This window comes from Tetranychus urticae, chromosome 1 (assembly GCF_039701765.1).
Source record: "Tetranychus urticae isolate SD_2017Ah chromosome 1, NJAU_TeUrti_SD_1.0, whole genome shotgun sequence".
NCBI lineage: Eukaryota > Metazoa > Arthropoda > Arachnida > Trombidiformes > Tetranychidae > Tetranychus > Tetranychus urticae.
In genome coordinates this window covers 13,166,787-13,179,764 of record NC_142958.1, presented here as the reverse complement: position 1 = coordinate 13,179,764, position 12,978 = coordinate 13,166,787, and the positions used below count along the sequence as shown (strand labels likewise).

Here is a 12,978-nt window from a genome sequence, read left to right as displayed (position 1 = left end):
AAATATATTTTAATCGAATCTTTACTCGAAAGATAAACTTCTTATGTAACAATAAAATGATAACCTTTAAATCAAAAATTTTTTCCACAAAAGTAAATAGTAAAGAATACGGATTCCGCTTTTTTCTCCTAGCGTGCCTAAACGCCAATTTCTAGGTAATCCGAATTATGAAAAAGTTCTGACTATTTTGGAGGTAGTTTAATGATGGCTTTTAGACTGTGAAAAATGCATAAGATTGGATCATCTGCAATGCTTGGAAATGAAAATCAAAGAATTTCAGATTTAGTTTTTTGTTTGAAATTTTTCGAAGAAATAAAATGAACATCCAGACTGGTTGAGCTCAAGCTTTGAAATATCAGTTTTCGAGAAAATCGAAAATTCGTATTTCAATATTGTGTGGTTCATTTATGATTCAAGATGATTGATCTATTAATGAATCAACTTGCATCTAATTTAAAGACGCCAAAAAATTATTTCACCAATTTTAGCATTGCTTCTTTTGTGTATTCTGAAGCTATGCCTCTTCAATTTTCAATCTTGAAAATAATCTTCATTGTCTCATAGTGAACTTTGACAATTTAATTTCATCAGAAAACGAGAGAATCGAAAAAAGTCTAAATTGAAGAAGAAGCGATTGGATGAAAAATATTATTATTTGCTTCTTCTTTTCGAAACAATTGTTCTGTTTTGTGATACAATGTATTATTATCATCTTAAAGAGGAAGGGACAGTTTTCTTTGGTTACCATGATGATAATCATTTCGGTGGCTTTAGCCTTCTCATTTTGTCTTATTCAATTGAGTTTAACGGTATTATTGTCTCGAGTAATAGCATTACTGGGGAGAAAAGGGAAAGTCTGAATGTCAACAACCATTGACTTGATGATGTTTTTGTTTTTGTTGAGGCAAAAAGTACATGAAAATGGTTCTTGTTTATAACATTGTTCCTGTCGAAGTTGTCAAAAAAAAGAAAAGAAAAATTCTTGTGATGTTAAAGACAACGGATGAGAATGATGATGGGAAAAAAGGAGAAAGGATTGAACAATATATAGATAGATAGATATCCAAGACAAATTATCATCAAGATTTACTTTACTTACAGGAACGTGACTTGTAAGGAGTAAAGATGTTTCAAGGGAAAATGGGTCAGACTGGGAAGCGAATCTAAGGATCTTATTGGTATGAGTTTGGTTGTGATCATTGGGAATGTTGATGACTTTTCTTAACCAATATTTCAATCGGTTTGTTTTGTCGTCAGAAAGAAGCAAGAAAATGAACTATTTTCTGACTAAATACAAGACACTTTCAGATTACAAACAAGACCTGCCATTACGAAATTACATTGATACTCTTGAGCTGGGACCTTTGCGCCCAATGAATTTCAGTCAAAATACTTCGACCATAAAGATAATAAGCTTAAAAATTTTTAGTGTATCAAAATCCGAATGAAAAACGCTAAGCGTATTTCACGTACAATGAACCCTGTTGACGGAAGTTGACGATTGAAACAATTGAACCTCAATTTGGTATCAATTGGTCAAGGTTAAAATGATATTGAAACGAATCATTTCATCTTTTGATGACGAATGAGAAACAAAAGGACAAACTTGTAACACAATAGAAGCTCCAAAGCAAAATGTAGTTTGAATATTTCCGGATTTTTTCTCTTTTCCCATTTTCTGGTTTCCGGTTTTCTTTTCTTGACCTTTATTGCTTTATCCTTGTTAAAGTTTACTCTTTGACCAAAAGACTTTTATTCAATTGAATGAAAATTGACCAAAGAATAGAAAAGAAAATTATTGAGAAAACAATTTCTTTGTTTTTTCTCCTTCAATCATTTGAAAAGAAAATAATTTCAATGCAATTTCGCTCTTTGTTTTTCAACATTCAACTCAACAAATTGAAACTCAGTTGAAACAATAACATTGACTATTCACTTGAACTTGTCAGTGTCTGGTTCAATGAAGAAATTGAACAACTAATGAAAGAGTTAAGAGTCTCATTTAGTGTTGATCCATCAAAGCTAATCAATACTTGAAACACTTGTTTTCTGTTCAACAATAAACACCATTTACCCTGCAACGAACTCGATATTTTTTAAGGTTTAGAGTTTTATCTCAATCAAACTGAATACAACGATAATGAGCATTATCATGAAAATGGAGTGATAAAAAGGTATAATAAGAAAGGTGATTTCATCAGTTTCAGGGAAAGAACCTCAAGTGAACAAAAGAAGAGGAAAATTTTGAGCCTCAAGATGATTATCAATTTAATTCTTTTCAACATGTTCAGTGAAATAAAAGAAAATTGTTTTTCCATTTAATCAGGTAAAACCTGAGAGAATAGAATTGAAATGTTTCAGTTTCATGAGTATTCAATGGAAACTGAAATGGTATAACTTTCAATGGAAAATCATTGCAATCGTTTGTTCGCAATAACAAGTGCTGATAAACACAAGAGTTTTGGTCATCAAGTGGCCATGATTAATCTGACAAGTAAAGTGTAACATGAATAGTTGAACTGAATTCTGAAGGTTGAATATCATCAAATGGAACTGAATCAACGAAAAGTTAATTTCATTGAAATTTTCCAAACTCAATTTGCTTTATCTAAAGTTGGATTAAATCTCATGTTTGGTGCATGATTTTTGCACTTAAACCCAAACTCCAAATTTATCAATTATCTTGAACAGAATATTGAATTTTCGTTTTAAAATTATTGATTAAGTTCGAACCCTTTATGCTTCAATGTAAACACAAGGAAGAAAAATAATCTGATTTGGAGAAAAGTTCAATTCTTTTTCATAAAAAGATGTTCAGCTTATCGCACATGATTTGCAAAGAAGGAAAATTAGTTTCAAAATTAATTCGATTTTTCGAGTTCTCATTATCAACTTATATGATGGAAATTTCGAAAAAAAAATTCGACGAGAAAAGTTCTGTTTATATTTTAATGAACAAGATTCTGAAGGGTAACAAAATCATGTAGAATTGAAGTTCTAAATAAACAATTGGACATTTGATTGAACCTCATTGATTATCAACTGACACATTGGAAGCTCATTCAAGTGACGGAAAGCAAACAATTGAAGCAATAAACTGGTTCAATTCATGTTCAATTCTTGTGATTAGACATTTACCTGAAACTGTAATTACACTGTTTATCTGTCGATTTCTGGCTCACAGCTTGTCGTTTATTTTCACCACTTTTGTCAAGATTATTCATGAGAGTGGAAAAGGTAAAAAGAAAAAGTTCTTTGAGAGATTTACATTTTTGTTTATGCCTTTTAAACTTTGACTTTTTTCTTGTTGCAAACAGTTTATTTTCATCTTTTACTTTTGCTCATTCAACTTGAACTTGTCATTTTTTACCTCTTTCAAGCATTCAACAGATTATCTGAAAGATGCTCATGTTTGATGAAGGAAGAAGAAAAACTTTTATCTTTCAAAGAAAAAGTTGCCAACCTTGCCTCACCTTTCAATCATCACTTCAATCCTTTTCCATCCTTTCTCGGCACATAACTTTTTTGTATTCAAATGTTGACTTTAGGTGAGAAGCAAATTGACAGGTAAAAAAATGAAATGCTCAGGCAAGGAGAAGGAAAGAAATTTTCTTCTCTTCATTGTTCATTTTGGTTGGATAAGAGAACATGAAAGAAATTGAATGGAAAAGGTGATCATTTTCATCATCAATTCAGGTCGAGATTGAGTTCATTGAGCTAGTTAAATTGAAATTCACTTTCTCGACTCGACTTGAATCAACTGTTGGAACAGACGAAAAAATAAAGTCTTTGATACAATTTAATTTCAATTTGTTGCAATTAAATTTCGTTTCTTTGGCAATCATTTAACAAGTAGAAAGGTTGCACTTTTTTGCTTCTTTTTCTCGAGTTTCACTCGATATTGAACAATTCAACTTGAAACTTTCATTTTAAATGTTTAATTTTGAAACTTATTTACTCTCATGTAATATTATATCTGTAATTGAGTTTTAATGGCAACTTTTGTTTATCTTTTCTCGACTTGCACTTTGGAAACGAAATTGATTTACAATGTTCAATAGATTCAAGAGTTGCCTAGGAAATTACCTAACACTTAAAGGTGAAGAAGAAAAATGCATAATTTTACCTGATTTATTCATCGACTAAAGTCTTGCATGGAACTTGGAAAAGGTTAAAATGTTTCGAATTCAATAATTTTTTAAAAGTCTTCAAGTTGTCGTGAAATATTTCTAATGAAATTTACTGACAATGGAAAATGAAAATGGACTTTGAAAGTAAATTTTTGTTTCATGATTGACCTTAAGTCTTTTTACTTTTATCATTACTTAAGGTTGAACATTCGTTGCCATTAACTTGAACTTTTGGTCTTTTCCTTTCCAATAAAGATAATCTATAGAATGCTATTTACTGGATAAATTGGCCGATAGTCAATATAATATGATTCAATAACAGTACTAATGGTAACAATAATGAATCTATTGAGGGTAAAACTTTTTTCCTTTTTATTAACTTTACTATTGAAATATTAAGATCAAGTAATGTAATCACAGTTAGAGGGACAAATTGTGGTCCATGAAAAATGTTGAATAGTAATTTTGGATAAGAAAAAAGGTAAAGAATTGGGAATGAATTTAATGATGATAAAAGATTGATAAATCTGTTGAGAATGTGAATTGACGGTGGCTTTTGATTAATGTCTTGGTCTTGCTGGTTTTATCATTAGAAAGATGAAGAATGATGAATTGGTTTGAAGAGAGAAACAAGTTTAACAAATGTTGATTTGATCAAAAAGTAAATGTGCAACTTTCAATGAACAGGGAGAATAAGTATAAGTTCTGGGAATGAGAAAAATGAGATTGAATACAATGTGTCAAGTTGAAAGTTAAAGATGACCTGAATGCTGGGCGTATAGTGAAGTGAGAAAGATAAATGGTAAAGATTGAATTGTAAAAAATGAAGGTTAAACTGTGCTCATGATACATTAAGTTTCTCAAAGGTGCCGAGAAAATGTTCGCTTGAATCTTAGCGATTTTCAATTACAATTTCAAACTAAAAATCGTAAGATATTAAGAAATTTCATGGAAGCGAATCTTGACTCTTTATCAAGAATTGGTCAAAACTGAGAGTTTGAAGAACCTGAAACTCGAGAATTTTCATCCTCAAAGATGGAAATGATGGGAAGAAGGAAAAAGTGACAAAAATAGTTTCTTTTCTTACCTGTGTGCTTTTCTGGTTCACCCAGAGTAGAGCCTGGTATTGATACGGAATGACTTCTACCCTTGGCATTGGATGAGTACAAGACTAGAGTGAATGGCGTTCCCGACAACAGGTTTGGTATGTGAAAGGCAGGTTTGGTTAATGAGGTATAATTTGAATGTAAACTTTGTCGCAAAGAATTGTAAACTTCTACAGTAAATTCTTGTTTAAGGCCACCATTATCACCAGGAATACATTCGACATTCAACGAGGTTGTAGATTGATTTGTTATCTGACATTTTCTAACGGCTTCAGGTGGACCTGCAACAAGGAAAAGATGACAGAACAGTTAGAAATTTATTTTCTCAATAAACAGAAAAAACTTGAACCCAAATTTTCAATCATTCATTCCAGTTTGACTCTGGATTTTTGCATTCAATGAAATTTAAAGACAAAAGTAAAAGTTTTTTCTTCAAATAATGTCCATAAAGTACTTTTCAATGATTGAAACGGATATCTGATGATGATGGAAAAGATCACAATTTTTCTCTTTTTTGTCTTCCTATTCAATTACAATCTATTTGAAATGCTAGAAAAAAAGGAGAACAAAAAAGAGGAGAAAAAAAGTAAAAAACTTTGATCATCTTTCAAAGTCACTCTCATCCATTCATCAATCTATTGAGACCATTTAAGTTGATCGGCAATAAAGAGCATTGAGAAAGTGGAAAAACTGAGATTGAATAAGCTCAAGTATTATCTTGAGTAAAGATTTATTATAATATTTGAAATGATAAACTATCAATTCAAGTTGTTTCTGTTGGTAAACTAGAATAAGATGAAAGGATGACTCAAATCTGAGCTTAACGCTTAAACGTATTTATTGTAAGAAGGTTTAGAAAAAGTGTGTGTGAAATACAAAAATTATTCTTTAAATACTAATTTCAAGTCAACCACAACGAGGACTCATGAGTGATTCCTCAGACTCAACGAGGACGTTTCCTGAGGGCTCAATTGAGATCTCAATGTGAAGCTCTGGGATCTCAATGTGAAGCTCTGAGATCTCAATATGAGAACCTGAGATCTCAATATGAGAACCTGAGATCTCAATACGAGATCTCAATGCCGAGTGCTATTCTCAACACTCCCACTCACGAGGCATTCCATGCCGATTTTAGATCTACATTTCTCGAATGCTTCACGGCTCAATGGCTTAGTTAGAAAGTCCGCTGCTTGTTCCTCTGATGGTACATATTGAACATCAATCTCTCCATTTTCCTTTGTATCCCTGATAAAATGAAATCGCACATCTATGTGCTTTGTTCTTTTATGTAGTATTGGATTATCCACAAGTTTAATTGCTCCTTGATTGTCACAATGTATGACTGTTGGTTTCTTCTGTTGAGATCTCATTTCGAATAACAACTGTCTAAACCAAACGACTTCTTTGGTGCATTCAGCCAGAGCCATGTATTCGGCTTCGGTCGTACTCTGAGCAACAACTCGTTGTGATCTGGAAGCCCAAGCTACAGGTCCACCATTGAGTAACACCACATATCCACTAATTGATCTACGAGTCATAGGATCAGTAGCATAATCAGAGTCACAGTATGCCGAGATTTCCAATCCAGTTGCCCCACCAAATGAAATACCATAGTCGCTTGTTCCCTTTAGGTATCTAAAAATTCTCTTGACTGCTTTCCAATGAGAGCTCGAAAAGTTACTGCAGAACTGTGAGCACTTTGAGACTATGTACATGATGTCAGGTCTAGTAGTACAAGCCAAGTACATCAATGCTCCCACTGCTTCTTGATAGGGAACTTCAATCTTTTCATCAGAGTCGTTAACTTCCAAATTTTGATTACAATCGCTTGGTGTTCCTATCGGTTTGCAATTTTCCATTCCGAACCGCTCCAACAATCGCTGTATATAGCGACGAGAGCTCAGAATGAGATCTCTAGACGAATTATCATTGAGTATCTCCATTCCAAGGAAGTATTTGGCGTCATCTACGGTCATCTCAAAATGAGATCTCAGATAGTCCAAAACTTGCTTCGTATACCCTTGGTTAGTACTGCACAGTAGGCCATCGTCAACATAGAGCGTGAGAATCGACAGATTTCCATTAGAATTCGAAACGAAAATACCAGGATCAGCTTCCAACTTCTTGAGTCCAAACTTTTGTAAAAAGGACGTGAATTTCAAGTTCCATTGTCTTGGAGCTTGTTTCAAGCCATAAAGACCTTTCAGAAGTTTGCACACCTTCCCTTCTGTTTCAACAAATCCTGGTGGCTGTTCCATGTAGAGCTCTTCTTTGAGATCACCATGTAAGAAGGCCGTCTTCACATCAAACTGAGTAATTGTCATATTGTGAAAACGTGCAACGGCCAGTACTGCTCTGATAGACTCATACCGAACCACAGGAGCAAACGTATGATTGTAGTCTTGGCCAAATCTTTGTGAAAATCCTTTGGCAACCAAACGAGCTTTATATCTATTCACTGACCCATCAGGATTTTCTTTGATTTTATAAACCCATTTACACTTGATAGCAGTTCGTCCTTGTGGAAGATCAACCAACTTCCAAGTATGATTAGTTTTCAGAGATGATATTTCCTCTTCCATAGCTTGTCTCCATAATTGTTGGTCTTTGCAGCTGATCGCTTCATCGAGTGTCTCAGGCTCATGAGCTAAGTAAACATAGTTACGGGGAGGTAACTCTCGTAAGTTGTAGCCAGTCTCAATTTGAGATTCCGATTCGAGATCTCCGTCTGCTACTTGAGTCGAACAATCTGTTTCACTTGGACTATTTTCAGCAATTTCTTGGCTTCTTGTCACGTTCGTGTCAGCTTGAGAGGTTGTTTCTTCGTCAGATTCCAAGTTAATAGAACATTGCCTAGCCAAAGGTTGATTTTGCTCACTGAGATCTCCATTTGAGATACTGAGATCTCCATTTGAGATACTGAGATCTCCATTTGAGATACTGAGACCTCCATTTGAGATATCGCGATCTCCATTTGAGATCTCACATATTTCATCAACAAATCTAACATGTTTAACTATTTCGACCCGATTTGACTTCTCGGAATAAATTCGATAGTTCTTTGCCGTGTCTGTAAATCCAACGAGAATACCCTGTTTACTTTTCGGGTCCCATTTCCTTCGCCTCTCAGCCGGAATCAGACTAAAGGCTGTTGTTCCAAAAGGTTTCAGATGAGTTAGATCAGGCTTCTGTCCAAACCATAATTCGTATGGAGTTACACTTTGAGAATCGTTCTTGGGAACTCGATTCATGCAGTATGCCGCGGTATTCATTGCCTCAGCCCAAAGCTTTCGTGGCAAACTCTTAGAAAACAGCATAGATCTTGCGAGATCAGCTAAAGAGCGATTATCTCTTTCTACTTTCCCATTCTGCTCATGAACGTACGGAGCTGTGAATTCGTGCTTGATCCGATGCTTGGATAGTAATGCTGATACAACACTATTCTTGTACTCAGTGCCATTATCTGTCCTCAGTGTCTTTAGGCGATTTCCAGTTTCTGTTTCCACTTGACTAATAACAATGGGTAGGATACTTTGGATCTCACTTTTATGTTTCATGAAGAAAACTTTTCTATATGAGCTAAATTCACATTTAAAGACAGCAGCAAATCTAGCTCCTGAGATTGATGGTATTTCCATTGGACCCATTACATCTGAATGAATGTAAGTACCAGGTATCTCAGCTTTGATCCTCGATGATTCAAACGATAGCTTTGTTTGCTTTCCCAAGGTGCAACCTTTGCAGAAGAATTTAGCTCTCTGTTCGTGAAGATTTTTCACACACGGTATCATACCGAGCCTGGCCATTTTTATTACTTTATCAACACCAATATGTCCTAGTTTTTGATGCCATTCCATCAATGATCCATCGCTTTTAGACACTATGTAAGCTTTTGAGATCTCAGTCTGAGATCTCACACCAACTTTAAACATATTACTTTGATAACTACGTGATCCAACCAACACAATTTTACCAGATTGAGATCTCACTGTAACACCGTCTTCCGTAGCGACAACGACAAACCCTTTCGATGTTAGTGCGCCCATGGAGATCAAATGTGGCACTGATAACTTTGGAACATGTCGTACATTCAATAAAATGTTTTTATTCCAACACTTTCCATCGAATGTCTCAACTCTGACATCTCCAAAACCAATAGCTTGTAGTGAATTACCATCACCTATCTCGTAGCTTTCAGCCCTTTCCAGTTTAGTATAATTATCGAATAAAGACCTATCACGAACCAAGTGACAGGATGCCCCTGAATCTAATATCCATCCTGATTTTTCGCAAGTTGACAACTGTTGCACCATCAGTCCATATTGTCTTTCATTGTGGTTCTTTCTCTTCGGGCAATCTCTTTTGAAGTGACCAGTCTCTCCACAAGAGTAGCATTTGAATACTCTCTTTTTGAACTTTTTACCTCTTTTGTCGTGTTGAACCATTAGAGCCTCACCATGAGATCTCATTGCGGGATCGCACAATTCTTTTTCTGCAGCAATGAGCTGAGACTGTAAATCCTCGAGTCTCAGTTTGAGACCTCCAATTGTTGCTAACCTCCAATTTCTCCTGAACCCGTCATAACTGCTAGGAAGATCATTAACTATCTTAGCCATAATGGTTTCCTGTGAAGGCTCCTGTCCAAGGTCCCTCATCTGCTTTATGATGACTGAGATCTCACTCAAATACAAGCTGACCGTTTTACCAGCATCAAACTTTAGATCGTGGAACGCTTGAGCACAAAGGTATTTATTAGTTACCGAGGCCTGTTCACAATAATTAAGAAGAGTCTTCCAAACTTCAGCAGCAGATGTACATGACAGTATCAAAGCGTGATGCTCCCCATCCAGAGTTACTGAAAGCAAAGAGCGAGTCTTGGCATCCTTCTTTTTCCATTCTTTTTCATTCTCCACTGTCTTCTTTTCAGCACCTGTGACCATGTCCATGAGATCCTTCGATTCTAGCACTGCTGAGATCTCATACTTCCATCGCTGGAAGGATGATTTAGTTAAAGTTGCTACACGTAGATTGCTACTATGATCGTTCTCCATTGTGTATTTATAAATTTCACAATTATCTCAAAATCACAGAAATATATAGACAGTAATTCGAAACACTAGTATCACAATTTATTACAAGCGAGCTGGGCCCATAACCTGTTGGTAAACTAGAATAAGATGAAAGGATGACTCAAATCTGAGCTTAACGCTTAAACGTATTTATTGTAAGAAGGTTTAGAAAAAGTGTGTGTGAAATACAAAAATTATTCTTTAAATACTAATTTCAAGTCAACCACAACGAGGACTCATGAGTGATTCCTCAGACTCAACGAGGACGTTTCCTGAGGGCTCAATTGAGATCTCAATGTGAAGCTCTGAGATCTCAATATGAGAACCTGAGATCTCAATATGAGAACCTGAGATCTCAATACGAGATCTCAATGCCGAGTGCTATTCTCAACAGTTTCTCTTCAATGATATTACTTTTCTGCTTCTCACTCGTCAACAAACAAAACGAGCAAAAGAAGGGCCAAAATGAATATAAAAAGAACGAAATGATTCTATTATACGATTGAGGAAAGAAAAAGATTCAACTCTTTTTTTCAAGTTATATGGTTGATGATGCTAAATGATTGTAAAGTTTAAAGACTATCGCCAGTTGCAATGAACAAGAACGGAAAAACAAGAGTGAAATGATTATACTTGAATCGAGTTCGGGCAAAAATTCAAGTCTCGACAAGTGAATCTTGAGATTTAAAAATTGATGGTAAAAGGAGTTTACCAGACGAAATGTTTGATTAAAAAGGAAAAGAGAAATGTTATTATTTGATAATGATGATATGATGATGCTTATGGTGAACAGAATGATGATCAAGTGAAAAAGAGTGGACCATTACTCAAGCCACTAGAGAAAAGGTCAACAATATTTTTACGCTTTTCTTCGTTGCCTTTGTTCGCTGCTTTGGACTCAAACTTTTCACAGTTTTTTAATTTTCACAGCAAAATGAATGGATTTGGTGACAAAATGATTAAATGATGAAGAGGAAAGAATAGAGTTCAATCGAGTTGAAAATGATGATCATCATCAAATGATAATTTTGCTGTTAACACTGGCATGACGAATAAGAGTAAAGAATAAAAGTCGCTTTTCGAAGTAAATAGGGAAATGTTGGTTTCCAATGTTGACTTTCATTTTTTACTTTTTGTCTTTTTACGAAAAATGAAGTTTCAGCACTTTTTCGATGGAAACTCATCAAATTTTGTTTATTTTTCAAAGTAAATTAAATGAGCAAGTTGGTCAAACGAAATGAAAAAATTTATTTTGATTCATCTTTGACGAATTTTTTCAATCCAAGTTCCGAGTTTTCCCATTTCTCAATATTCTGCTTACACTCTCAATCTTTTGATTCATGAGACGTGAAGTTTTCTTCTTCTGTACAAATTCCGATTGACTTTCATTTAGTCGAGTTTGCTTGCAGTGTTTTGATATCTTCATTGGCTGTGTTCATTAAAACACAACTTGAAGAGTCAAAATTGACGTAATTCGATGCTCTCTCAATGAAATCGAATGCAATGGTTCGAATTTTTTTCCCTCTTCTTGTTTTGTCAACTTGTGTAAGTTTCGTATGTCTTTCACGTCCCAAGATGATTAATACGCTAAACTAATCTGATTAGCATAATGCAAATAATAGAGAACATTTTAATCCTTGTGATGAATAAGTTCATCTTCTAGCATTTATTAATATCGATTTCGGAATGTATTTTTTCGCTCAAATACTACAATTTGAGCGTAAAAAATTAACAGAAAAAACTTTGCTTTCATTTAATAAAAATTGCAAAATATGACTACAAAGGATTGAATTTACTCTATGATGAAGAATGAAGAACTCGGATGAAGAACCTTATAAGAACATTTAAAATTCTTTGTAGAGCACAATTCGAGGAAGTTCGGAAAACGGGATTTTCCAAGTTGTATCCAACGAAGCTACTAACCAAAGAAGACGTTCGAAATTTCGTTGCTTTATTCATCATTTATTCTTTGAGTTTCCATTCTCTTGATGGACATGCAATGCTGCTTTTGTATGGAGAAACTCAAAGGGCAACACACAGAAAATTATGACTGATCATCTCTCACCCAGCTAATCAATGGAAAGTAACAACTAAATAGATTAATTGCAATCGAATGATCAACATTTTCTTTAGTCTCAACTTCCTTCTCTCTTCATTAGCATTATCTTGATTCATCTTTTTCATTTTACTCTTTGCTCTTTTCAATCGGCACACCAAACCAGTCAAACATAATTCCATGTCAATCTATTCAAAAAGTATCTTTGCAATTATTGAAACATTATTCATCAAGGTGTCACCACTAATGGAAGTAAATAATTGACCGACATTTCTCTCTTTTCGTTTCCCTCAACATTTCCATCATCTTGTTGTTGTTCAACTAACCGCTTTACCTTTAATTGAAAACTCTTCTCAATCATCATGTCATCATCAACAGCATGTAATATTTCATCGACTATTTTCTCCGTCAACCTGAACATGATAAAAAATCATTTACTGCCGAGCAAATTTTCAGTCAATCAATCTTAGAAATTTGTTATCTGAGCAAACAAAAGAAAGTAAAAAACTGAGAGAAAAGTTCAATAAATCAAATTCCATGGAACACAATCAAATTGAATAAAAAAGTCATTAATGTTCCAACTTTCGATGTTCAAAAAAGGTCAATCGAAGAAATAA

General features: G+C 34.4%; 1 protein-coding gene across 5 annotated transcripts in view; it reads right to left on the bottom strand.

Annotated features, from left to right (window-relative positions):
- The window catches only part of LOC107361387 (protein turtle-like), a 163,946-nt gene that overhangs the window by 15,133 nt on the left and 135,835 nt on the right, over nucleotides 1–12,978 (bottom strand). For all 5 annotated transcript variants that reach the window (XR_016198219.1, XM_089266835.1, XM_015928210.3 and 2 more), the window contains one exon: nucleotides 5,218–5,517. Coding sequence is in view for 4 of the 5 variants with exons in the window: in XM_089266835.1 (XP_089122961.1) it covers nucleotides 5,218–5,517 (300 nt within the window). In the remaining variant the exon portion in view is untranslated. The remainder of the gene's footprint in view (nucleotides 1–5,217; nucleotides 5,518–12,978) is intronic.